The 26,400-nt window shown below is 39.6% G+C and overlaps 1 protein-coding gene across 4 annotated transcripts in view; it reads right to left on the bottom strand.

Moving 5' to 3' along the window:
• Window positions 1-26,400, bottom strand: part of Gigyf2 (GRB10 interacting GYF protein 2) — a 135,563-nt gene that overhangs the window by 33,987 nt on the left and 75,176 nt on the right. For 3 of the 4 annotated variants that reach the window (XM_048344514.1, XM_048344513.1, XM_048344511.1), the window contains 7 exons: window positions 12,785-12,964; window positions 9,343-9,560; window positions 8,821-8,983; window positions 8,545-8,727; window positions 5,527-5,723; window positions 4,280-4,439; window positions 996-1,162 (listed from right to left, as the gene is read on the bottom strand). In XM_048344514.1, coding sequence (XP_048200471.1) covers window positions 996-1,162; window positions 4,280-4,439; window positions 5,527-5,723; window positions 8,545-8,727; window positions 8,821-8,983; window positions 9,343-9,560; window positions 12,785-12,964 — 1,268 coding nt within the window. The remainder of the gene's footprint in view (window positions 1-995; window positions 1,163-4,279; window positions 4,440-5,526; window positions 5,724-8,544; window positions 8,728-8,820; window positions 8,984-9,342; window positions 9,561-12,784; window positions 12,965-26,400) is intronic. The other variant, XM_048344512.1, reaches the window with a different exon arrangement.

Raw genomic sequence — 26,400 nt, forward strand, 5'->3', positions numbered from 1 at the left:
GTCATCAGAGTTCACACTAAATGTTTCTGACTAAAGGTTACCTTTAGCCATGGCCAGTCACTACTTACTCTTAATTTGGAGATGGAAACATGAGACCTCCAAAGAACAGAAACCAGGAGAGGCTAGAAGCAACATCAAGAGAAAAGGATTCCCTAGCCAAAGAATTAAATTCTCAAAGTACTAATGGCATCTGTTTTAGGGTGAGCTTCAAACTTAAGAACTTTATGAGCCAGAAAATAAGAGACAAATGGAGGGAAGAGGAGGAAAATGCATACTCGAGTGGTAATAAATTCAGAGGCTAATTATGTTGAAGAAGTAACAAATAAATGCTAAAATATAAGCTTTGATGAATGAATGAATGAATGAATGAATACTATAAGAGCTTTGAAAAGGCAGGAACCAGACCAAGTAGGAATTAGTGGATAGGTCAGGATAAGATGTTGGTCTTCTTTCTACTTCTACAGGAAAGTTACCAAAGGGGTGTGTTTTTGGTGTGTGTGCGTGTGTGTGCACGCCTGTGCACACACTTGTACACTTGTACTTGCTTGCATTTCTGACAACAGCCAAGCCAGGAACCAGTGGCTAATGCCCGTAATACTAGCTACTCACAAGGCTAAGATATGAGGATGAAGGGCCCGGCAGGAAAGTCCTTGAGACTTTCATCTCCAATTAACTAGCTAAAATTAAGTCAGGGGTGGAGCTTCGGTTCAAGTGGTAGAGTGCTAGCCTAGAGTAAAAAAGCTCTGGTACCCCCAGGCCCTGAGTTCAAGCCCCAGGACAAGCACACACGCACACACACACACGCACGCGTACACACACAGTCAAAAGGTCACTATAGCTCAGTATTCAGCCTCTCACTGAGAGAATGAAGTAACTTGAATTAACTTCAGATAAACTATCATTGCATTCTCCATAGGTAAAATTACAAGGTTGTGTTTCAAAGAGAAACAAGTGCTGCTATATTTAAAAAGAAATGCCAGCTGGAAGGTACTTACCATATGAGGAGGGGGGGCTGGACCTGGGGAGAAAGGAACCCTTCCCCACATTTTCATAATGTCACCAAGAGGCTGGAAGCTTTCATCGCATGCTCTCTTCACAAGTAAAGACATTGTAAAATAGCCCGCCTGAAACCATTCCGCCATCTCCTGATTATTGAAGGGACCTATAAGAGCATCAATGAAACAATAGGGCAATGAGAATCCTTTCAGTTACAAAGAAAGAAGAAGCAAAAAAAAAAAAAAAAACCCTCTGGGTCTGATCTACATATAAAATATTATAGTGGGGCTAGGAATGTGGCTTAGCAGTAGCGTGCTTGCCTATCATGCATGAAGCCGTAGGTTCAATTCCTCAGTACCACATAAAGAGAAAAGGCCAGAAGTGGAACTATGGCTCAAATGGTAGAGTGCTGGCCTTGAGCAAAAAAAGCCAGGGACAGTGCCCAGGCCCTGAGTTCAAGCCCCAGGACTGGCGCACGCGCACACACACACGCGCACACACACACACAAATTATAGTGTGCATCTGTAATCCTAACTACTCAGGAGGATGGGATAGAAGGATCAAGGTTTGATGCCAGCCCAAGCAAAAATCTGAGACTCTTATCTCCAATTAACAAGCAAGACAGGAAATAGCAATTGTGGCTCAATCAACAGAGCATTAGGCTTGAGTAAAAAAGCTGAGCGTCCAAGGCACTGAGTTCAAACCCTAGTACCAAACAATACATAAAAAAAATTCAGTGTCTAAATTTATCTCGGAAGGCAAATTACAACAATTACAAACAAAACAGAAACAATATTGAAGTAGGTCTTATTTATTGTTTTTATTTCATTTCAGTGCTGTAATGCAAATACATCTACAATCCTAGATACTCAGGAGGCTGAGATCTGAGGATCACTGTTCAAAGTCAGTCTGTGAGATTCTTATATCCAATTAACCACCAGAAAGCAGGAGTGGAGCTGTGGGATCAAGTGGTTAGATGCCAGCCTTGACAAAAAAGCTCAGGAACAGTGTCCAGGCCCTGAGTTCAAGCCGTACACGTACACACACACACACACACACACACACACACACACACACACACACACGAAATCATACAGAGTATGTTGGTTTAAAATCACAAAAGAAAACAGAATCAAATTAGATATCAACAAAAGATGAAAAGAAAATCTCCACACACTTACAAAATAAAAATGCTTAAAAAAGAAGAAAAGTTTCAAATGTATAGAAATGAATGAAAATATACATCAAATTTTGGAGACAAAGATACTGAGAGAAAAAGTTACAGTATCAAATCCTCACATGAGAAAAGAGGAATCAGGTCTGGGGATCTGACTCAGTGGTAGAGTGCTAGCCTAGCACTCATTTTACACACACACACACACACACACACACACACTCATACACTTTCTTTTATTTAAGTCAATAATCTAAGTTTGACTTACCAAATATCCCTAAGAACAAGAGAATAAGAAGCAGAAATCAACAAAATAGAAAATAAAAAGACTGGAGGTATAGCTCAAGTGGTTTAATCTGTTAACTGAATGAGAAAGCAAAAACAAAACAAAACAAAACAAAATACACCCATACAAACGTGATTTTTGACAAAGAAATCCAAGGCCAGCTGGGCAGAGTTAGCATGAGACCCTATCTGAAAAACAAAAGGACTGGAGACATGGCTCAAGCTCTAAGTGCTTCCTCATAGAATTTTAGATGTTGTTAAAATTAAAATTAAGATTGTGTTTTAAGAGCATATCAAGTGTTTAGAAGAGATTGGGAAAGGTTTATAAGAGAGTAGGGTTGATAAAGCCTTAAAATGAATATATATGAGGATTTATCAATGTAAACTAGACATGGTGATAAATGCCTCCAATTCTAGCCTCAGGAAGGTGAAGGAGGAGTATCACCAGACTGTATCACAACAAACCAGAGAAAGGAAATGGAGGTAGAGGGAAAGAGAGGGGAATAAAGAGGAGGGAGGTAAAGACAGGAAGGGAAAGACAGAGGGAGGGATGGTGATAACTAACTGTATTATAGAATAAAGGAAAAACTATATAATTATTTCAATTGATACAGAAGAAATGTTGACAGAATTCAACACTTACACTGGGAAAAAAGCAGGAATAAATCTACTCTGAAATAATAAGTGCCATATAAAAACCTCACAGCAAATATATTCAAAGTGAAAAACTGCATGTTTTTCCTCTGACATCAGAACAAAGACAAGCTTTATTCATAATAGGCAAAAACTGAACAACTCGTGTTCTTCAACAGACAAATGGGCAAACAAACTAAAACACATTGATATCATCTAGCATTATTTACTGATAGTAAGTAACAAACAGTATTAATATTATATATGATCACTTAGATCTCCAAAGCATTGTGGTAAAGGAATACAGCCAACTTCAAAAGGTTACATACTGTAAGAATTTACTTATATATTACTTCTAAAATTATAAAATGCACACCTATAAGACAGATTAATGGTTTCCAAGGATTAGTAAGGTAGTATGTATAAAAAGGAAATAGTTGTGGGCTGTATGGACAACCATATCCTGCTTATGATACTGGATTATAGTTTTGCAAGAGTTTACTCTTGGGAGAAATTTGCTAAGTGACAAATTCATATAAAGCTGTAACTATCCCCTAAAAAATTTAATTAAAAGCAAACATACACATGAAACCCTGTTCTTAGGTGTTTTTATATTATGCTGGGCTGTAAACGATGAACAAATGCACACAATGCCAGGTAGCAATAATTACTACAAAGGAATAGATAAGATGGAGAATAAACTGTTTAAGATTCATTTCTAATACCGTACTATCTTCTTCTTATACATTTGTAGTAGTACTCTATTAGTAAAACATTCAAGTCCTCCAACATTGCTACTACCATTTTTTTTTTTTTTTGAGACAGTCTCACTTATATGGCTCAGGCTGGCCTGGAACTCTTGATCCTCCTGCCTCAGCCTCCTTAGTGCTGAGATTATAGGTCAGCACTATTATTCCTGGCTTGCCATCACCTTTTAATGGTCTGGAAAACTAATGCACAAAGATGAGTAACTTACCATACCTCCAACTAGATGTGAGAGCAAAGAGAGTACAGCACTGTTAAATTAGGTATCAAATTATTTTCAAATATTTTGTCTTCATATTTGTAAGGAAAGCTTGGTGGCTTCTTTCCCCACTATAATGCACTTTAACATTAAACAAATCCCCTTCCTAAGACATTTTGGAGGCAATGGTAGGCATTGCAGTAAAGGAGAAAGTAATATAACTTACCTTGAATTTCTCCCTGAGGATCTTTATAATACCACTTCTGCATTGCTTCATGCATCAGTGGCATTGACACTCCTTTAGCTCTGTGTTCTTGCAGTTTTGATGCTAGTCTCTCATCATCTAGTGCACTGTCTTGGAGATAAGCCACCATCTTCTCAGCTTGCTAGGACCAAAAAAAAAAAAAAAAAAAGAATAAATTATCCTTACAAATATGAAGAAAAAATATTTGAAAATAATTTGATACCTAATTTAACAGACATGTAATAATAATAATGGCCACTTCTTAGGACTACTTGGTTGGTGATAGTTACTATCTAAGGAAGACAGCAGGCAACAGTTTAACTCTCCCAAACAATAGCACAAAATAGACAGTGAGAGAACCCATTAAAAACATATATACAGTCAAAGGTATCGAGTTTCATCAAGGTCTCAAAATAATTAAGCAAATTAAGATTGAAATGCAAACTATTTATGGATTTAAACCCAGACTTCTAATCAATACATTAACAAGCTTCTAAATTACTTAGCAGCTAGCCAGTTCAAAAAAGTCTAAACAAACCCTATATGTTTAGTCATGATGGTTAATAGAACAAAAGCCTCAACTAACACAATTAAAACTAAAGTCTATGATGAGTTTTAGTAACATAATACCCCTTTCTGTTCTTCAGCATATCCTGCTTTCTAACCATCTTATCCCATAGGGAAGAGAAGTTCTTTTGTACAAAAACAAGCTATTATTGTTTGAAGCCCTGGGTTCAAACTCCAGTATCACAAAAAAGTAACAAACAAAAAAAGAGCAAGCTATCATTATTTTGCCTATAACAATGGTACATATTAGAGAAATCTAGAGACATTAAGACATTAATAACATTATAACTATTTCCCTGCTAGGCAAAAACACAACAAAAATAACAATAACAACAACAAAAAAAAAACCTCTCAGAAAACAGTTACCATCCACAGCTGCTGTATTCACCATTTTTGGCATTCCTTAATGTCCAAAAGAAAAAAGAAAACAGCTAAGGGCAATCTCAGAAGAGCAAAAAATAACCTGACATAATGGCTACTACATAGCAGAAACTTATGAGCATGAAATTATTTGAAAGACAATTACTCACAAAAATACTAAATGGCCCAACTTTTAGAGAACTTAAAATCTAGTGTATAAAAGTTCTTTATCTGAATATTCATTAAAGCCTTTCCAATTTTTAATGGCCATTTGGGCAGAGACAAGAATGAATGTGATTTACCTGTTCCAAGTGTTTGAGACCCTCTTCATCATCTGGCTCTGTGGAAACACTGCCCATACCAGGAGCGCCCACAACGGGTTGCTCAACTGGCTGCAGGGCAGGACTAGGAGTGGAAACAGGAGGTGGAAGGATAAGAAGAGGAGAGGCTGTGTCTGGAGGGAGCTGTGTCAGGGGCTGCTGGACATCAGGAACCATTTCTAAAGGGAAAGAAGTTACACTGATGAAAATCTTTGGAAATATGTAGACTCTACGAAGGGTAACTTTACATGTCAAGGTGGGCAGCTGCTAAACATGAACCCAACTTGAAATGTGCACCCTGTCATGAACACTGAAGCCATTCCGTGAGAAGTGTAATGATTCTAAAAATGACAGAATTATGTCCACAGGACAAAAGGTTAAGTTCAAAGGTTTTCTACAAGATCTATGTATATCACAGAGCATCTGCCCAAATTACAGGTAGACCCCTCAGCGAGAAAGAGTCAGCCTCATCTGGATTCTTAATGAACTGTCTTTACTATCTCCAAATTAATCAAACTCCCAATAACCTCAAAGCTGTCACATCTCATACTAGCCTTTATTGAGAATGTGTTCAAGAATCCTGCTTACATATCTATTTTTAAGTCATAACTAACACAATTCAATACATTACATGTTTTATATTTAAGCTATCTGAACAGTGCAGGATGTTTTTCTCAGTAACAGGAAAAATTGTTATCTCTTGGCTAGCTTGGTTTCTAGTTCTAAATGTTTAGTATGCAGGCACTTAAGGAGGGTGGAGGTCGGGAGGCAGAAGTAACTAGATACAATTACAGTTTCTCTTTTGAAAACTTTGTTCTATTACAAACAGCCTTTCCAAATTTTTATTCTCCTCTTTATCAGGCTTAAACGAACAGTATCCACTTTACTACCTAACTGCCAGGCGACCTATACATCCCAGCTCTTTCAAAGATATGCAGTGATGAAAAGCAGCCAAATTCAGTGACTCTCCCTCATCCTCATGACCCAGTCTCTTTGCAGCATCTGATGTTAACCCACTTCTAAGTTGATTTGTTATCCTTTTCTCAATATGTCTGCACTCTGCTCTCCTGACTATACTATTTGTCTCTAAAGATTTCTGTTTTCCTTTCCTATCCCCACACCTAAAACTGGAATAACCTATTGTTCTAGTAACAGTCTACTTTTCTTCTAATGTCTACCAAGTGTTTATTTGTTGAAACAGGATCTTACAATGTAGTATAGGCTGGTCCCAAACTTGCAATACACCTATCTGAGCCTCCTGAGTTAGGATTACAGATACGTACCACCTGGACCTTAACTACCACCTGTCCCTAATTTACAACTGTCCTCTGGCTATCTCTACTTAACTTCTTATTAACACTTCAGAGAAAACATTCAAAATCGAATTTATTCTCCCCTCCCCCAGTGGGCGTCTTAATCATCTCAAACACCTCAGTCATCTTTGACTCTTCTCTCTACCCTGTCCAAATCTAAGTTACAACCTATTTCCTATAAGTCTCTTTTTAACATCTCACATGTCATATTTAAGTAAGTCCAGGAGCTGGCTTTTGCCAGTGTCTTAATTAGTCTCACTTCATTTGATTTTCACTGCTTTCTGGTACAGCAATGTTCTCTCATGATTCAGCCCCTCCAAACTGTATTTGTTATTCCATGGAATGTTCAAAGACTACTTGCTTCCTGAATGATTGCAAGTGTCTGCCAATAGTGAACTATTGTGGGTTTCTTTTGCCCTGGGTTTCTGATCTATTTATTCATGACTCACTTCCCTAGAGACTATAGGTCTAGAATGTCAACCTTGTATGCATATCTATGAAGCTTTCTCAAAATATGTGTTTCTAGATGAGATCCTAAAATTTCCTGGAATAAGACCTTCAGGCATGTCCATATAAGAATATTCATTCCAAGTAATTCTGGGGTATATCGTAACTGAGAAGCAACTACTATGTCAAACAGATATCAAGAGGTACAGTTCATACAGTGCCTGATACGCAGAAAAGTGTATCATGCTTGCTTGTTTCATTCATCCAATAAACTGTGTTCTAAACATAAAAAGAAATTCTTGGTTTAAGTTTTCAACATTGTCTATTGGGGAAAACAAGCAATCATTCTTTGTCATACTGTGTTAGATGTTAGTGCTAGTTGGTTAAGAAACAAGAAAATATGGTAACATCAATTAGGTGATTTGGGTGAAGAAAATTTCATGAATAGAAAAAAGCATAAACACAGAAAGCAGTGAAAAAAAACCAGAAAACAGTAAAAATCAGGATCTAAAAGATTTTGAGGCTAGTGAATGAGTGCAAGCAAGTGATAAAAAGACTGGCACTAAAACTGTATGAAGGGACACATATAAAAGATCATACAAGGCATCACAAGGTATAAATTTTTATGGCAAATTATCAATTAACCTTTCAACATCAAGTGTTACATCTTTTTAAAATACTTAAAATCATCATGGAACATTATAGACATGTGTGAAATGTAATGACAAAACCCATAAAAATATATTCATCCCAAGACAAAAAGAAATAAACAGTATATTACCTGAAAAAGAGTTCAGAACAAATATAGTAACACTGGAGAAGCTATATAATCATAAGCTTATTTTGTAGCAAAAGTGATTGACTTCTAGATTCATCTATGTTATTCTTTTTAGCCTCTTCTGAAACAATGACATTTTAGTGTGATGACAGTTAACAGAAATACCATTACAAGAAAGGAAGTTAACTGTCTGTTAGGGGAAATCGAACAAATATGGAGGATCCAATCTGAACCTTCAGGTGCTGTCAAAGGCAGCTGTATCATAAGACCTTAGGAAGTGCCTAGAATAGTGCCTCTGCAGATTCCAATTCTGCTATGGCGAATTCTAAGACAGATGCCTATGTGCTTGACTGAGGTTACTGGTAAAATATTCTATTCCAAAAACTGACCCCCAAGAAGCAGTTTCAAGCAGCAAAAATAAAAACCTGTGACTTTAGCTTGTCTACTCTCACAAATACATACCATCCCCTCTGCTGGGCCCCTTGGCTGGTAAACTGTTTTCTGTCCGACTCTCTTCTTCAGCCTTTTCTGTCTGTTCCGTTTTTGGTTCATCTTTCCTCTCACACTGTGGTGCTTCTTGAGGCTGATGGTCTGAAGGAGACCCTGGTCTAGCAGATGATGTTTGGGGTGTTTCCTCACTAGCTTCTGGAACACAAAGTAATCTTAAATTAATTCAACAAAGTGTGGGTTTGATATGGGGGGAGGGGGGGAGGAGGTAAAAGACAAAATGGGTCTTACCAACTGCTACTCTGTCTGTTTTCTCTCCCTCTTTCTTATTTGTCTTATCAGGTTCTTTGGCCTCTTCATTATGGCTACCCTCAGAGTCAGAGCACTCCTCCCCTTCCTCCACAGGCCGGAAGTCCATCTCCTGCTCTTCGGGAATAGGTTCTTTCTGTACTTTCTATAGCAAGAAAATAAAGCTGAAGGTCAACAATATATTTGGCTTTGCTATAGTGTCAGTGCCTATCCTGATATTTAAAATAAATTTCTTGCCAGGCACCAGTAGCTCATGCTACTCAGTAATCCCAGCTACTCAGGAGGCTGAGATCTGAGGATCAAGAGTCAAAGCCAGCCTAACCAGACAAACCCAAAAGACTTTTATTGCCAATTTATCAGCAAAAAGACAGAAGTAGAGATGTGACAAGTGCTAGAGGGCCAACCTTGGGCAAAAAGGCACACCAGGTAAAAACACACCTTGAGTTCAAGGCCCTGGTACCAGCACAAACAAAACAAAGCAAAAACAAAGTACAAATTGCTTACTTTTAGAGAAAGGAATGCTCCAGATGAATCAAATGTCCCCATTTCTTCTTCAGCATCCTCTAAGCACCATTCAGGCAAGCTATCCCTGTCATCATCTATGCTCCCACTGCCAGAGCGCACCCTTCGATAACCCCGCTCATCATCTCGATCTCGAAAATCAAACTCAAACCTCCGACGGCGCTCCATGTGTTCCCGCCAGCCTGAAGAGCGAGGGCCATCTGAGGTGAGAGAGGACATAAATTTTAGGTGAATTTTATAATACTATTTGAAAAACAAAGTTATGGATAGGAAATAAAGGAGGAAACTTTAATTGATAGGATATCCAAATAGACCAACTTGCCTAAAGAGAAAAATTGAGGAAATGAAATAAAGTCCAGAGCTCACAGTATACATACCATCACTAAGTGACAGCAATATTTAAAGTACTGCTATAACACATGCGCAAAGCTCTAGAAGGTAAAGCAATTAGCCACACATGTATTCTACTCCTAAGACTGAAAACATTTACTATCTCCAGAAACTGAAGTTTAAGCCTTCTCTTTGTTAGATACTAAAAAAGTCTGTTCCCATGAAAATGTTACTCTTTATGGATAAGACTAGCTTCCTGTATCAATCCATAATATCAAACACACTGTGTCTACTAGTGCCAAGTTTGCTCTTATAATTTTGATTCCCAACAGAAGTTATGGAATTACAGCAGCTTATATGTTGGAAGAGGTAGTATATGACTCACTATCCTAATTTTATAGATTAAGCAGAAACACAAACTGACAGCAGATATAACTAGCATAATGACAAAGCAAAGTTGAATCCAATTCTACACCCTGTTTTTTCCACAATAACATGCCTACTCTCCTTGTCCGTTTTCTCATCTTTTAATTCTTCTTTCTGTGTAACACCCTCAGGGGCATTCCTAAATCCAAACTAGCATACTATTTACTGCATCTACTTTCCATCAAAAAAAGAGTGCCTAAGAATCAAAGATTATACTTAAGTTATTTTATTTAAAAAGAGAAATTCTTGTTAAAATCTCTCAAATCTAAGAATAAAACATTCTTAAAAAGAAAGGCAAGTTTTACCCTATGAGAATTTTCCATTCATATCTGCTTACTCTGCTGGGAAATACACAAATAAATAATGAAGTAAAATGGTCTTACTATTGAAACCAATTTTCTAGAGCCAGCATTCTAAAGAACGAAGGGCAAAACAATATGATGCCAAACACTAGTAGCATTTTATAAGATACAAAAATATATTGGTCTCGTACTTCGTGCCCCTACATATAACAAAAAACTATTTACTATTATCTATGAGAGTCAAGAAGTATTATATGCAGATTGATTAAATGTACACCTACAGCCATTACTTAAAAGGCATATTTATGTCAAATGTTGAATTCTGTCTACACTTACCACTTCTGAACAGTCTAAGTGTCAAAGTCTAAGTCATTGTGATGGGAGTCTATCCTCTAGTCTCACCTCCCCCAGCTCGTTTCCCTCTTCTTGAGTTTCCTAAATTCAGTTCCAGGAGTAGCTGCTTCACTGTCTTCCATGCTCTATCTCCTGCCACAAGCCCTACTTTAATAAAACTACATCCCATAATTCTGTTGCAGTCTTACCAAGAGCTAATAAAACATTACTCATCAAACTAAATATAGCAGGTAAGGCAGACAGCTTATTAAGGCTTAACAATGCTTTACAGACATTATATCTAAGACACTATATCTAAGCTTAAGACACTATTTCCATAAATTAGTCAAAATAATTATATTTAATATTCTACTTGAATTCTAACAAAAGATTATAATCTAAGAGCTAATAGTTAATCAACAACAATTGATGTAATCAGACTAAAACTTCACTATGCTACATTAAAAAGTAAATGGCTTTCTGCTTTTAAAAATGTGCCTAGTTTTTTCAAACTTTCTGTATCTTTAGACTCCCCAAAATATATTTTAAAAATATGTGGATAAAAAATTTTGGAAGACTATCAAGTTGATGACAAAATTTGAAAGTCAAATTAAGATTCTAAAAAGATAAGAAAGACAATCTATAACCAAATTCTAAATTGTAGGAGGGCTGTGGTGGGAAGAGCAACAGCAGAACACTAAAACTGTACTTGTTTAACTCCTTTTAATAGAATCAACATCACACATTTGGTCTCAGAAACACTGTTCATCTTCCAAAACATTCACCTTGTTTGTTTTTGACTAGCTGGAATTTCTCTTCTTGCTCAGCCCAAATCCGGTCCATTCTTCACTGAAGGCTTGTTGGGAACATAGTCTACAATCCCTTCTGCTTACAGGCAAGCTCAGCACAAAATGCTGCAATGCCTTGAAGAGAACTATAACATTTGGTTGCCCAGGACACAGACTAATGAAAACTGCCTAGATCCTATGATGTAAACAATGCCTACTAATGACTGAAAATTTGCTCAAGACCACAAAGACTTAGGGTAAATGCACCATAACTTCTCTCAAAGGCTAACTTTTGTATATTTCTATGTACCTACAACTCCATAAAATAATCTGAATGTCTATTATGTTTCCTAAGACATAGGGTGCTGGTTTAGCTAAAATTTAATTTTAAAAAGTAAAAGAAAATTACATAATAGTTTCCTCTGTTAAAAATAAGCTTATCTGGTATATGGCTTATAGAAAATATATCATGCACATAAAACTCATAAGGTGTGCATATCCACTGACCCCTAAGCACGGGCCATAGTTGCATCTGATTACCACGAGGCATGGGATTAGTACTGTGGCAGAGGATGAACTTTAACACAAAGCACCCGTGTCTTCAATTTCCAGCGTATCTAATGTCCAAGAAGAACAGTTTTAAAAGTCCAACAGAAGAATTTAAAACACCATAATCACTACTATTCTCTCTCCTTTTTCTAAAGTCAAAGGGACAAAAGAACAAACTTGTGATTATGTCTCTGACTTGGGTTTAAAGTGCATTCTTCAAATAGGCATAAATGACATTTTTAGAAAGAAAAATGTAGAAAAATAAATCCTTTCTTATCCAGGAAAAATACTAATAGAGAGACTCTATATTGCCAAGTGTATAGTTATACATTTAAAGTGGGTTTTCCCCCCCAACACTCAAATACTTACGTTTGAAACAATGCTAAAGATGGATTAAAAGGTTCAGTTAGACAAAACTAAGTAAAACCTATCATTTTTCCCTGGATGGCAGACAGGTGCTTCTAATAAACTGTATTACATGTCCCAGGGAAATAAAGTGATTTCAATCAATTAAATGTATATATTGAGCAGTTGTTATACTGAAATTTTTTTCACAGTAACAGTAGGCTGAGTATGCTAGCATAAATAACCATCTTCGTTTTGTTTTTTCACAATCTGCATTTTCCTTTTAATCTTAACCATTGTCATCAAACTCTCCCTTGATTTAGTTCCTCTGCTTTATAATACAACACTTACCAGGGCTGTGGGGCCGCCACCGTTCTCCATCCCTTCTTGAGCCAGCTAATCTCCAGCCTCCATCTTCATCTTCTCCATTCTGTTCCTCTCTAAAGATTCTCCAATTTTCACTTTCTGACCGTATAAATTCATGCTTTCTCCCCACTGATGTTGGTCCACTTTCCTCAAAATTTGGTCTCACTATAACAAAAGAAACATAAGCCCTTGAAGTAAACCTTCTCAAGGGCAAATATGCCAGCTCATAGTAAGCTTTCATCAGCCTACTCATTTTAATGTTCATAAAGTATTAATAAAGTAAGCGGGGTTGGGCTGGGAATGTGGCTTAGTGGTAGAGTGCTTGCCTAGCACGCATGAAGCCCTGGGTTTGATTCCTTAGTACCACATAAACAGAAAAGGCTGGCCCAAGCCCTAAGTTCAAGCCTCAGGACTGACCAAAAAAAAAAAAAAAAAAAAAAGCTGAATGTTCATAAACTAGACTTTTTCTTTTCTTCTTTTTTTTTTTTGGGGGGGGGGGGAAAGGAGGTGTCATGGGGCTTGACTCTGGGCTTGGGCACAGTCCCTGAGCTCTTCAGCTCAAGGCTAGTGGACTACCACTTTGAGCCACAGCACCACTTCCTATTTTCTGATGGTTAATTGGAGATAGGAGTCTCACGGACTTTCCTGCCATGGCTGACTTTGAAACATGATCCTCAGATCTCAGCCTCCAAGTAGCTAGAATTAGGGCCACAGGTGCCTGGCTTAGGCAAAAATTTTTTGAACATATATTTTCTTCTTCTCTTTTCTCTGGAGGGTCTTAATTCTCCAGAATTAACTACCACCATTAGTTTATTATAAAGCACCCCAAAGTGTCCATCCACTATAGATGTGCATCCATACAAATGCCACTCTCAGAATATGGTAAAATTAACAGTATATCTTGCCAATCCACCCTAGCTAGCACATACTTTTTGTCTGTTTGCTTTTTAGACAGGTCTGCACTCACAATCCCTTTGCCTCAAGCTCCTGAATGCTAGGACTCACACCTGGCTAGCAAAAAACATTTTGAAGGATATTCTCTATTACTTGATATACTCTAATTTTTTTATAATCAATCTGCATTGGTGATTGTGCCTAAACAGGAAATATATACATTTTATCCTCTTCTATCCAAAAAATAGACCATAAATTTAAAAAGTCAAGTATACCTATTATAGTGCTCCATTGGTTCTAGCACCTAGAATACATATATACAACAAACTGCTTTGAGACACAATTCGAAACTAAGCTAGGTGTAACTAAATGTCTCAAGAGTTCCATTAGGTCATTTTCACCCCCATAGAGGACCCATTTTTACGGAAAGTGTAATTCCTTTCCTAATAAACTATCATTTTCTCTACCTTTTAAATCATGTCTAGATTCCCTCCACGAAACAAGGACAAGGTAGATAGATGCACTGACTCAGTGTTAACATTTCTGGTGCCATGATTCGAAACTAACATGTCTGCTTCTGCAGGAGATTTGCTCCTTTTCTGGAACATTCCTAGTTAGGCCCACAGTGGATGGGATGACTCTTTCAAGTATTCACTTGTCAAACTGAAACAGCTTTTAAATACTTAATGAATTCTACAATATAAAACTACAACTGATACAGCTTTAAGACTAAAGAGTTTGTCTGAGACAATTCAGCCAATATAAGCCAAGCGCAGAACAATGCAATGTTTGGCTCTGCTACAAACTTGGGGATCTCCTATGTTCTTGGTCCCCTGGATTCACATGCACAGCCTTCTACTTAAACACAACTACATTGACTGTGATTTCCAAAGATGTATCTATTCTACCAGGGCATTCTGGATAACTCAGGAATGGGATAACTGCTGTCTCCTCAGAGACTGAGGGCAAGGGACTCCTGAATTAGACCTGCCAGCATAAGTAGCCAAAGAGTGGCTTCAATTTATCATCCCCCAAAAGATTTCAGGGGGGGCTGGGGATATGGCCTAGTGGCAAGAATGCTTGCCTTGTATACGTGAGGCCCTGGGTTCATTTCCCCAGCACCACATATACAGAAAATGACCAGAAGTGGCGCTGTGGCTCAAGTGGCAGAGTGCTAGCCTTGAGCAAGAAGAAGCCAGGGACAGTACTCAGGCCCTGAGACCAAGCCCCAGGACTGGCCAAAAAAAAAAAAAAAAAAGATTTCAGGGAATCAAGTCTTTGAAGGGGAAATGATAGGCAGCAGTTAAGCATGAACAATGGGAAAATGCAAAGAAAACTTAAAGGTAACTGAGGTCCTGGAACTTCGTAAGATGTGGTTCCCACCCCACCCCACTCAATCCTGGGCACTGTTCTTGAGCTTTTTGTGTACAAGGCAGGTACTCTACCACTTAAGCCACAGCTCTACTTCTGGCTTTTTTGGTGCTTAATTGGCAATTAGAATCTCACTGGCTTTCTAGCCCTGGCTGGCTTCCATCCATGATCCTCAGATCTCAGCTTCCTAGGATTCCAGGTATAAGCCACCAGCACCAGGCTATAAGACGAGCTTTTTGAGTATTCCATTCACCTAAGGATTAATGAAAGGCTTCATTCCAGCCTATGGTGGGTCAACTGAATCTCTAAGCCCCTTACACTTCAACAAAAACTTGTACCAAAGTAAAAACAATTGCTTTCAGTCTACTGAAAGAGTATTTGTTTTCTAATAAACTTTCCTATCACTTCTATTACCAAAAAAAAAGTTACATTAGTGTAACTTGTTTGGTTTACCAAGCAAACTAAACTGTATGTTTTATGCCAGTCCTGGGCTTGAACTCAGGACCTGGATTCTGTCACTAAGCTTTGTTGCCTAACGCCAGTGCTCTACCACTTGAGCCACACCTCCACTTACAGCCTTTTGTTAGTTGACTGGAGATCACAGTTAACTGGAGATCACAGACTTTCCTGAGCAGGGTGGCTTCGAACTGGGATCCTGAGATTTCAACCTCTTGAGTAGATAGGATTATAGCCATTAGCCACTAGCACCTGGCACTATTTGCTTTTGTATTGTAGTTCGTAGAGTCTAAGTGTGAGTCTAAGTGTGTCCCAACAAGGCATGCCTGCTGGTTTTTGCGCGTAAGTCATGTGTGCCGACAACCCTGACAAACAGAATCTAATTAAAGTGCTGAGGTGCCATTCGGATACCACGTTCAAAAAGACCGTGGCTCCCCTCATAGAGACTTTCTCTAAGGAGAGCCAGCTTGTCAAGCCCAGTGGAAAAGCTCACATTACAAAGAACTGAGGCTTGCCACCACACAAGATGAGTTTAAAACTGGACCCAATCCCAACAGAGCCTTTAAAGATGATAGCAGATCCTGTACACAGAAGCTAACAGCTACACAGCATTCTCAGTTGCTGAAGGAAAGACTAGTGACTAGTGGAGGATATAATACCTTTTGGGGGGGGGGGGCTGACATGGGTCTAGAATTATGTTGTGCTAATGGGTATACAGTGAAAACTAGATCAAATCTACTTGTCTGTATACTTTACAAGATCCAGTTTTATGATATGTGAATTACATGATAATAAAGTCATGATTTTAAAACTACAAATATTTAAAAAAATTTTCAAGGAGACAATCCTTTCTATAAAGCACTACACTTTCATTATATGACTTACTGAAAAATGTAGCTACCTTTACAAGAGAAATTTAAAACAAAGAAACTTATAACGTGAGGGCAGGCTGTAGTGGGAATGGAAAATAAAGGGCAAACAAGGGTAGGAAGAGGGCTGGGAATATGGCCTACTGGCAAGAGTGCTTGCCTCGTATACATGTAGCTCTGGGTTCGATTCCCCAGCACCACATATGTAGAAAACAGCCAGAAGTGGCGCTGTGGCTCAAGAGGTAGAGTGCTAGCCTTGAGCAAAAAGAAGCCAGGGACAGTGCTCAGACCCTGAGTCCAAGGCCCAGGACTGGCAAAAGAAAAAAAAGGGTAGGAAGAAATCTCAATATATATATATATAAGTTGGAAAATAATGGAAGATGGCTTTTTACCAATATTATCAGTCAGTCACAGAGAAATACATGCCAAGTACTACTGAGCTGCAATTTGGTCATACAATGCTAATCACATGATTACCAGTCAAACCACTCACTTTCATTATCTACTTTCACACCAACCTTCTGAAAAAGTAATAAATGTACCAAAGTAAACAACAGCACTAATGGAAAACTGCATAGTTCATCAAAGCCAATTTTACCAGCACTTTCCCTAACATATTAAATTCAAAGTTAATATTAAAAAGTTAAAAATTATCTTAGTAACTGACCTATGAATATTAAAAATAGAAATCTACCCAGATATGGTAGTGCATGCCTATAATCCTAGCACGGGGGAGGCTGAGGCTGGAGGCCTCAATCTAAGCCCAATTTAAGCCCAGTGACACAGTCTTAACAAAAGTGTGTGTGTGTGGGGGGGGGGGTTATGTGAAAGTTAATCAGAGCTAGCTCCTCAACCTTTCCTCCTTTAGAGAAAGTCTCCCTGTGTGGCCCAGGCAGGCCTCAAGCGTACTTGCCACCATGCCCAGGGTGACATTTTTATATAATTGCCCTCTATATTCCTACTATTTTATAATCTAGTTTTCACTTATGATAACAAATACTTCTCTGTGACTACATATCTTCCTACTAATGCACATGGGACATGCTAGTTATATCTTGCTACTGTACCACAATGAATTGGGCTCTTGTACATTGTAACTAATTGGGTTTTTTTTTTTTTTTGCCAAATATAGACAATGAGGCAAGAAGCATCTATCACCATGTGTACTTCACATTTTTTCAATTACTTACTGTGAAAGGAAAACTTCAAAGAGTGAAAGTACTAAGCCAAATGACAGGCTTGATGTCCTAATATACTTCCACATAAAAAAGGAGGAGAGAGAAGGATCCAAACATTACACTATTATTATTAACACTAAATAATCCTATTCATTTCTGTTTTGGCAGTATAGGGTTTGTTTTTTTTTGTTTTGTTTTGTTTTGGGCCAGTCCTGGGCCTTGGACTCAGGGCCTGAGCACTGTCCCTGGCTTCTTCCCACTCAAGGCTAGCACTCTGCCACTTGAGCCACAGCGCCGCTTCTGGCCGTTTTCTGTATATGTGGTGCTGGGGAATCGAACCTAGGGCCTCGTGTATCCGAGGCAGGCACTCTTGCCACTAGGCTATATCCCCAGCCCTGGCAGTATAGGGTTTGAACACTCACAACCTTGAGCTTCCTAGATATAGAGGAGACCCCATTTACGAAGACATCGTGAACAAAGAAATATCAAGATCCAAATGGAAACAAGAGGATTTTTCTTCATGGTTGTTTTTGTTTGCTTTCCTTTTTGTCTTGTTTATCTGTCTTTGGAGGGTACGGGGTGGGGGGGACAGAAATTGAGGGACAAAGGTGAATAAATGCAGCAGTGGTACTCATTAGACACTATGTTGAAAATAAACTATACAACTTGGGGGGGGGGGGCGGGAGGAGCAGGAGAGGAAAAACTAGGCAAGAGCAAGGGAAGGGGTGACATTGGCCAATGTGAAACGTACTACCTGACTTATGCAACTGTTACAGCTCTGTATATCACCTTTATGTTAATAAAAAATAAAAATAAATTAAAAATAAAGATCCAGATGAGGAAGTGAGGCTAAGCCAGGAAATGGGCCAGATGGAAACACAGATATGAAAACAAGAGGACTCAAGCTATTCCTGCTCACATGAAATGTAAGTCATGGTGCAAGAGAGTCAATCAGTAAGTTCCACAGAATGCAAGAGCCCATCAAAAGTAGCCCAACCAATCAAAGACAAAAACCCACTCCCAACTGGCATCCTAATAAGCCTCTGTTTTTCCTACAGTCCTGTCTTGTTAAATCCTTTTACGCTCCAAATCTAAGTCTGTACATGGATACTTTGAAGGTTTCTTTCCTTCTATAGGACCATCACTCATATTGCACTAAGCTGGTGTCTGGAACTCATTGCTCTTAGGGATGAGTATTCCTACGGGTGCACAACCTACAGATCTCTGGCCAGGGCAACTCTGGTGAAACAACAACAACCCTCCACCACCACCAAAAAAAACCCCACCAAAAAAAAAAAAAAATCAGCAAAATGAGGGTCTGCCTGCCTACAGTCTCCAAGGTAAAGAGCTTGTCTTCCTTCCCACTTCAAGTTTCCATGTCCAATCTCCATGGGGACTTACCTCTCTTTTCCTACTTTTACTTGCAAATCCGCTTATGTCCTGGGCAAGGATTATTCTTACCCTGTGGAAAGAGTCTTGGTGCCAGTAGTGAGTTTCCCCCCCTCATTTCTCTGATTCTGGCCAGAATGTGTACCCTGACTTAAGTGTTTTGAGTCCTCAACTTTGAGGATTGCAATCCAGGAGTCTTCCTATCCTAAAAGTTGCACCCCAATTTTGGGGACCCTCTCACTGGTAAAATGTCCATCAGAATAGCTTTCCCCAATTCCATACCCTTGTGGACATTTGGGCCCCTTTTCTCCTGGTAGGACTTTTAGAGGAGACTTAGGGCCCTAGAAACCCCTCCCTGAACATGGAACAAATCTCTTTATTCCTGTAAAACTCACCTCAGGCTACCCTTGTTTAAAAAAAAAAAAAAAAGTTTCTCTGAAATGTGGCCTGACCAGCTTACAACAAAGTGCTAGGTGGAAAGTTCTGGTCTCAAAACAATGGGGTTTTTTTGGAGGGGGGTAGGACTGGGAGGTGGTGAAGGGGCTGTTGGTACTGGGGCTTGAACTCAGGACCTGAGCTTTGGCTCAGGTTTTTCCCTTATGGATTTGAGCCACACCTCCAGTCTCAACTTTTTTTGCAGGTTAATTGGGAGATAAGGTCAGCGATTTGTCTGCCCTGCTGGCATGAAAATACAGTTTGTATATCTCTGCCTCCTGAGTAGCTAGGATTATAGGCACGAACCACCAGCACCTACCCTCAAAACAACATTCTTAACCATAAGACCATCCTACCACTTGACCTCTTTTGCTGTAACTCTTCTGACAGGTCCTTCATGTCTGTCTGTCTCAGGATCTGGACCACAGGGGGCGATGTTTGGCCTTATTCTCCAAAGCTGAAGACTCATCTCATATTCCAAATGACCTTTCACTTACCTACATAGTCCAAAATGGGTCTCGCGCCCTCCCCTTCCTTCTAAGGAAGGACAGATGTCCTTCCTAGAAGCCCCATCCCTACTCCCAGCTCCTCACAGGCCTTTGCCCCTTCTTAAAGTTTCTTCCAATCCCTTGGGGGCCATCTGCCTTTCTTCCTTATGCAGGAAACTCAGGCCTAGGTCAGGCCAAACATTTAATACCTGAACACAGGACCTTCTAATACAAACTAAGAAGGTCTTTACCCTCTTGATCAAGGAGACATACATGCATGCCCCCTTTCCCATGTCCAACCTAGATAAAAATTTCAGCTAGACTTGGCTCTTTCAGCCAAGACCCTTCCACTTTTTTGAAAGAATTCAAAGTTCTAAGAGTTCCTTTGATCTTTCCTGGAGTGACATTTGGGTCATTTTAAACACCTGTTGCACCCATGAGGAAAGGTCTAAAATTTAGGCTGATGAGGCTCACACTTGAAATGCCCTTAGAAGAAATGCCTTCCTAAGAAAGGCTAAATGGGATTAGCACGAAGTATCAAGGGGCGGAGATCAAGGAAATCAGATGACTACTTGCTTCTTGAACGGCAAGCAGAAGGCCTGTTAAATTGACAAATAAAGGGAAATTCCTTAAAATCCAAGGGTAGAAAGACCATGTGCAAATATATCATTTTTTTTAAATCAAGCATTTTATCAGACAATCCTCACCAGACCTTAGGAAAATATCCCCAAAGCAGAATCCCAATTATTTTCTTAGGCTCCCAAACTCCTTTCCCAACCTAACTAGAAATCACCTTTTAAAGTAGGCAGGTTGACATATCATTCGAGCATCTACCCAGAACATTACAAGTCAGGATACAGTAAAAATATTTGCATGTTCATGTTCAATATAGCCAAGCTATGGAAACAAACCAGGCACTCTACAATAGATGAGTGGATTTAAAAAAATAGAATTTTACTCATCCATTAGAAAGAATACTATGTCATTTGAAGGGAAATGGATGGATCTAGAACAAATCATGTTAAGTAAAGTAAGCTAAGCTCAATGAGACAAATAGTGCATATATAAAAACTAGATCTAAACTACAACTGGACATAAGTTATACAGGGCTCTATGCATTTAGACTCAAACTGACTAAAGGAATATACCCTTAGAGGGGAGGAGCCTAATGGCCTAACTCCTCTGAACATCCAAAAAGTACTATTTAGGGCTGGAGATATGGCCTAGTGGCAAGAGTGCTTGCCTTGTATACATGAGGCCCTGGGTTCAATTCCCCAGCACCACATATACAGAAAACGGCCAGAAGTGGCGCTGTGGCTCAAGTGGCAGAGTGCTAGCCTTGAGCAAAACAGAAGCCAGGGACAGTGCTCAAGCCCTGAATCCAAGGCCCAGGACTGGCAAAAAAAAAAAAAGTACTATTTATCAAGACTTATTCCAGGAAATGTTAACGTGTTTTTGTTGTTATTCTTCAATTTTTAGGGAGGGGAACAAGAGGGGGCACATGAATGGAGGAAGGTTAAACAAATTTAGTCACTGTATTCAACATACTCTGTAAAAAATGAACTATGCAATTTGTAGGCAGGGACTGGAGAAGAAAAATGGGGGAAAATAAAAGATGTGGTGACGCTGTCCAAGAAACACTGTACTCATTACCTGACCCATGGAACTGTGACCCCTTTATACAACTCTTTAACAGTTAAAAGAAAAAGAAAACGAAGTGCGCAAGCTGAGTAGATGGCCTTGACAACAGCCAACTTTCAGGATACTGTTGGGCTCTGCATCTCCACCCTATTGGATGGATTATGGGGTTGCTAACATCCACAAGCTCTCCCATGGTTAGCTTAATAATGTACCATTAATAATCTACCCAATTATCACCAACACATAGACTCTATTAAGTCAAATCTTCACAAGGGTTTCCTGGTTTCTAGTGCTCACTTTGAAGGATGCCTTCTTTCGAATTCCAGTTCACTGGAATGGGATATTCAGTCCTAATCTGATTCTTAGTAGAGAGTCTGAGTAGAAAGCCTGATAGCCAGATTTCTCAACAGCTAACCTGGAAAGGGGTTCTTGCCAGGGACAACCCTTAGTTTTTGTTCAGGCCCTAGGAAAAGGATCTTTCCCAAATAAAGATCCTCTCTGAGTGTTTGTCCTTCCACCACGTGTGCACAACATTTTTTTGGTAGTCCTAACAAAAAAGTTTCTGATTAAAATACCATCAAGTACTACAGACATTGGCAACATGAGGATATAGGGTTTCCCCAATAAGACCCAGATTTCCCTATAAAAAGTACAGCTCCTGACACCGATTCTAAGCCCTGTGATAATACATTTAACTGAAAAACACAATGAATTAATTAATAAACAACAATTATAGTTGGGGGCCAGTGGCTCATGACTGTAATCCTAACTACTCAGGAGGATGAGATCCAAGGATCATTGTTCCAGGGCAGGCAAGAGAGAAAAGTGCTAGCCTTGAGGGAGAAAAAAGCTAAGGAAGAGCACCCTGATCCCAAAGTCAAGCTCCACTACAGGGGCATAAAAAAATTATGCTCTAAGACAGAAAGGAGCACAATTGTTGCATCTGGATCCCAGTTTGGGCTTATATCCTAAAGCTTCTATGAGTCTTGAGGAGGACTTGAAGAAGAGCCTCTACATTGCTGGACCACTGAAATGAGCCAAGCTCTCCAGGCTCCTTATGTATTCATGAGAAAGGGGATTACACTGGGAGTCCTGACGCAACTAGTTATTCAGTAGCATACTGGTCAGAAGTATTGAAGTTTCAGAGACGGCCTTATGTCTCAGTGCATTGGCATCCATGACCTAAGAGCCTTCCAAACTGATCCTGGGGTAAGGGATGACAGTATTCAGTCCCCATCGAGGAAAAGATCATCTAAATTCCATAAGCTTACCACTGGATATGATACCTGCATTCAAAAGTACTAAACTCTCCTTTTAGGAACCTCAGACCTCCAGATTCATCCCTGTCAAACCCTAAACCTGGCCAAATTATTGCCAGACCCGAACTCTGACTCCTGCACAGAAGTTATTCTTTTTTTTTTTTTTGCCAGTCCTGGGCCTTGGACTCAGGGCCTGAGCACTGTCCCTGGCTTCTTCCCGCTCAAGGCTAGCACTCTGCCACTTGAGCCACAGCACCGCTTCTGGCCGTTTTCTGTATATGTGGTGCTGGGGAATCGAACCTAGGGCCTCGTGTATCCGAGGCAGGCACTCTTGCCATTAGGCTATATCCCCAGCCCTGCACAGAAGTTATTGATCTGACCTGCACTTCAAGGTTGAACTTCCCAGAACAAGTTATCAGGCCCGCTGATGGCAGGAGTTACTCAAGATGGAAGATAGATCTTAGATTATGCAACTGTCAGCTCCCTCCCTGGTTGTTTGTGTGTATACTAGAAAGGAAAATGACTTTTAACAGCCCCAAACACCCCAATCAAACATGCCCTGAGATCATAAATTTACTAGAGGCAATGAAGCTCTCTACAAGGATAACCATAATTCCTTGCAGAGCCATTCACAAGGCTACTGCTTGGGTATCGTTGGCCAAGAAGTCATCCTTCTCTACCTTCTTCCCAATATTCCTCTAAGGAAATGGGGAGGCCATAGCTAAGGTTTCTTATATACCAGAGGGTTGGTGACAGAGACAACATCACCATCTCCTTCTGCCTGGATCACAGGATCCAGGTACATTTTGTCTGTCCTTCATCAATCTACCCATCTTCGAGACAGTATTCTATATATATGACCTTCTTAAATGTGCTTTCACAGGAGAAGGGATGCTCCAGACCGTGATCTATCTCTTAGCTTATCCTATCTGCTGCTATGATTAACCGTGAGGAAGCACAAAAAAAATCCCACTTCTTCTCTAACCTATTCTGGAGCAAAAGATTGGCAACTTGATTGGGAAAGATTGGCAACTTGATTTCACCCATATGCACCATTGCAAGGGCCTCAAATACTTCCTTGTTTCTGTAGATACTTTTGCTAGATTAATAAAGGCTTTTCTTATCCAGGTATTAAACTGAACATATAAAGCTTCATTCTGGATTCCTTGTGTCTTTACCACTGGATCCCACATTTATCTCACAGGTTGGGTTACTCAGGAACTTTGCTAGGCTCTTCATATTAAACTATTCCTACATGCTGCCTGATATCTATAACCTTCAAGAAAAGTAGAAAGAGGGCAGGCAATGTAGCTTAGCGGTAGAGTGCTTGCCTAGATGAAGCTCTGGGTTCAATTCCTCAGCACCACATAAACAGAAAATGCCAGAAGTGGCACTGTGGCTCAAGAGGTAGAGAGGGCAGGCAATGTAGCTTAGCGGTAGAGTGCTTGCCTAGATGAAGCCCTGGGTTCAATTCCTCAGCACCACATAAACAGAAAATGCCAGAAGTGGCACTGTGGCTCAAGAGGTAGACTGCTGGCCTTGAGCAAAAAGAAGTCAGGGACAGTGCTCAAGCCCTGAGTCGCAAGCCCCGGGACTAGCAAAAAGAGAAAGAAAAGTAGAAAGACCTAATGTACCCTAAAAGATACCTAACCCAATGAATGCAGGAAACTCAACAACCCCAGCCCATCCTGCTCCCAGTAACACTTCCTTGATCTCAAAAAGAAGAGCCTAGGGCTGGGGATATAGCCTAGTGGCAAGAGTGCCTGCCTCGGATACACGAGGCCCTAGGTTCGATTCCCCAGCACCACATATACAGAAAACGGCCAGAAGCGGCGCTGTGGCTCAAGTGGCAGAGTGCTAGCCTTGAGCGGGAAGAAGCCAGGGACAGTGCTCAGGCCCTGAGTCCAAGGCCCAGTACTGGCCAAAAAAAAAAAAAAAAAAAAAAGAAAGAAAGAAGAGCCTACCTTAGTCTTTCTGAAATATTATATGAAGGCCTTCTCTTCAGATAGACCCGGTCCCCATCAGGTATCAGGTAATTTTAACCACAATACAGCACTTAAACTTTTAGTATTTTTCCATAGATGCACATCTCCTAGATCAAGACAACACCTCTAGCCGAAGCTCACTAACTTCCAGCTGCCACTGTAAGCCCACAGAAGGCCTCTGTTGTTTTGACAACTCCAGGCCATAAAGTTACAAATGATGCTACAATGCAGCTTTCATCATTACTACATGACCCTTTATGGTCTTTTGGGCCCCTGGACAGACTCTTGTACAATTTCATTGAGATATTCAGTTAGATCCGGCTATGTCCTCAAGGACCACTTCATAATCTTCTGCCAAAACAACAAATACATAGTTATAAGATGTCTCTATAACTTACTCAACTCCACGCAGTTACAAGAAGATTGATCCTCCTTAAGGAAAGGTTTGTCTACCTTCCTACTAAAACCAGGACTGGTTTTCTTGTTCTGAGAAGAGGCCCCATTTAAGATGACATGACAAACAGAAAAATGCAAACATCCAGGTGAGATACGGAAGCAAGTCAAGGCCAGAAAATGGAACAGATATGAAAACAGAGAGCTCATACCATTGCTGCCACAATACAAGGAAGCAAGCCAATCAACAGGATCCACAAAATAGAATACCCAATCAAAAGTAACTCACCCAAAGGCATCCCCCACTCCCAACTCTGCCTGTGAGCTGCCATGCATCTTTTACTGTTTCACTTGACTGGCATCCTAATGAATTTTGTTTTTTCCCTTTTCTCCTATCTTGGTAAATTCTTTTACAAGGCTAAGACCTGAGCTCCCAATATCCACAACTCTAGAAGGTACTCTTATCACCTGAGCAACAATGCCAACAACCCAACCACTTTTCAAACTCAATACCTTACTAGTTATAAAATGCTACATTAATGTGGCTCGTCTGAATTTTTCTTTTAAATTATTTTGTACTCATTACCTAATGTAACTGTAACCCTTCTGTACATTATCTTTATAACAACAAAATATTAAAAATAAAATTATTAAAAATTTCCCACATTTTTGTTTCTTTTCCTATGAATTTTTGTTTGCCTATTTTTCCTAAGTGGTTCGTCTCTGAAACTGTCAAGTCCTGAAAGTGGTTCGTCTCTGAAACTGTCAAGTCCTGAAAATCCTTTTCTATTAGCACCTAGGAAAAATAAAGAGTTGGATAGGTTAAGAACAAGGAAACCACAAAAAAAAAAATTTAGTGTTAGCACGCACTCACACACATGTGTGTCTGTGTGTAGCATGTGCTAGAGCTTGAACTCAGGACACTGTCCCTTAGCTTTTTTGTTCAAGGATGGCAAACTCCACAAAAGTAACAACTCCAACTCCATGTTTGGCTTTTTGGTGGCTATTTAGAGATAAAAGAGTCTCTTGGACTTTCTAGCCTGGGTTGAGTTCAAACCTTGATCCTCACATCTCAGACTCCTGAGTAGCTGAGATTACAGTGTAAGCCACTGGTGCCCCACTAGTTTTCCTACTTATGGAAAAAATTATCTATCTTGTGATTCTCAAATTCCTGGAAAACCACACCTGACAAAGTCTAAATATCCACCTGTGCCATTCCTGATGCAAAAAGAAAATATTGGAC

This window comes from Perognathus longimembris, chromosome 4 (genome assembly GCF_023159225.1).
Source record: "Perognathus longimembris pacificus isolate PPM17 chromosome 4, ASM2315922v1, whole genome shotgun sequence".
Classification (NCBI taxonomy): Eukaryota; Metazoa; Chordata; class Mammalia; order Rodentia; family Heteromyidae; genus Perognathus; species Perognathus longimembris.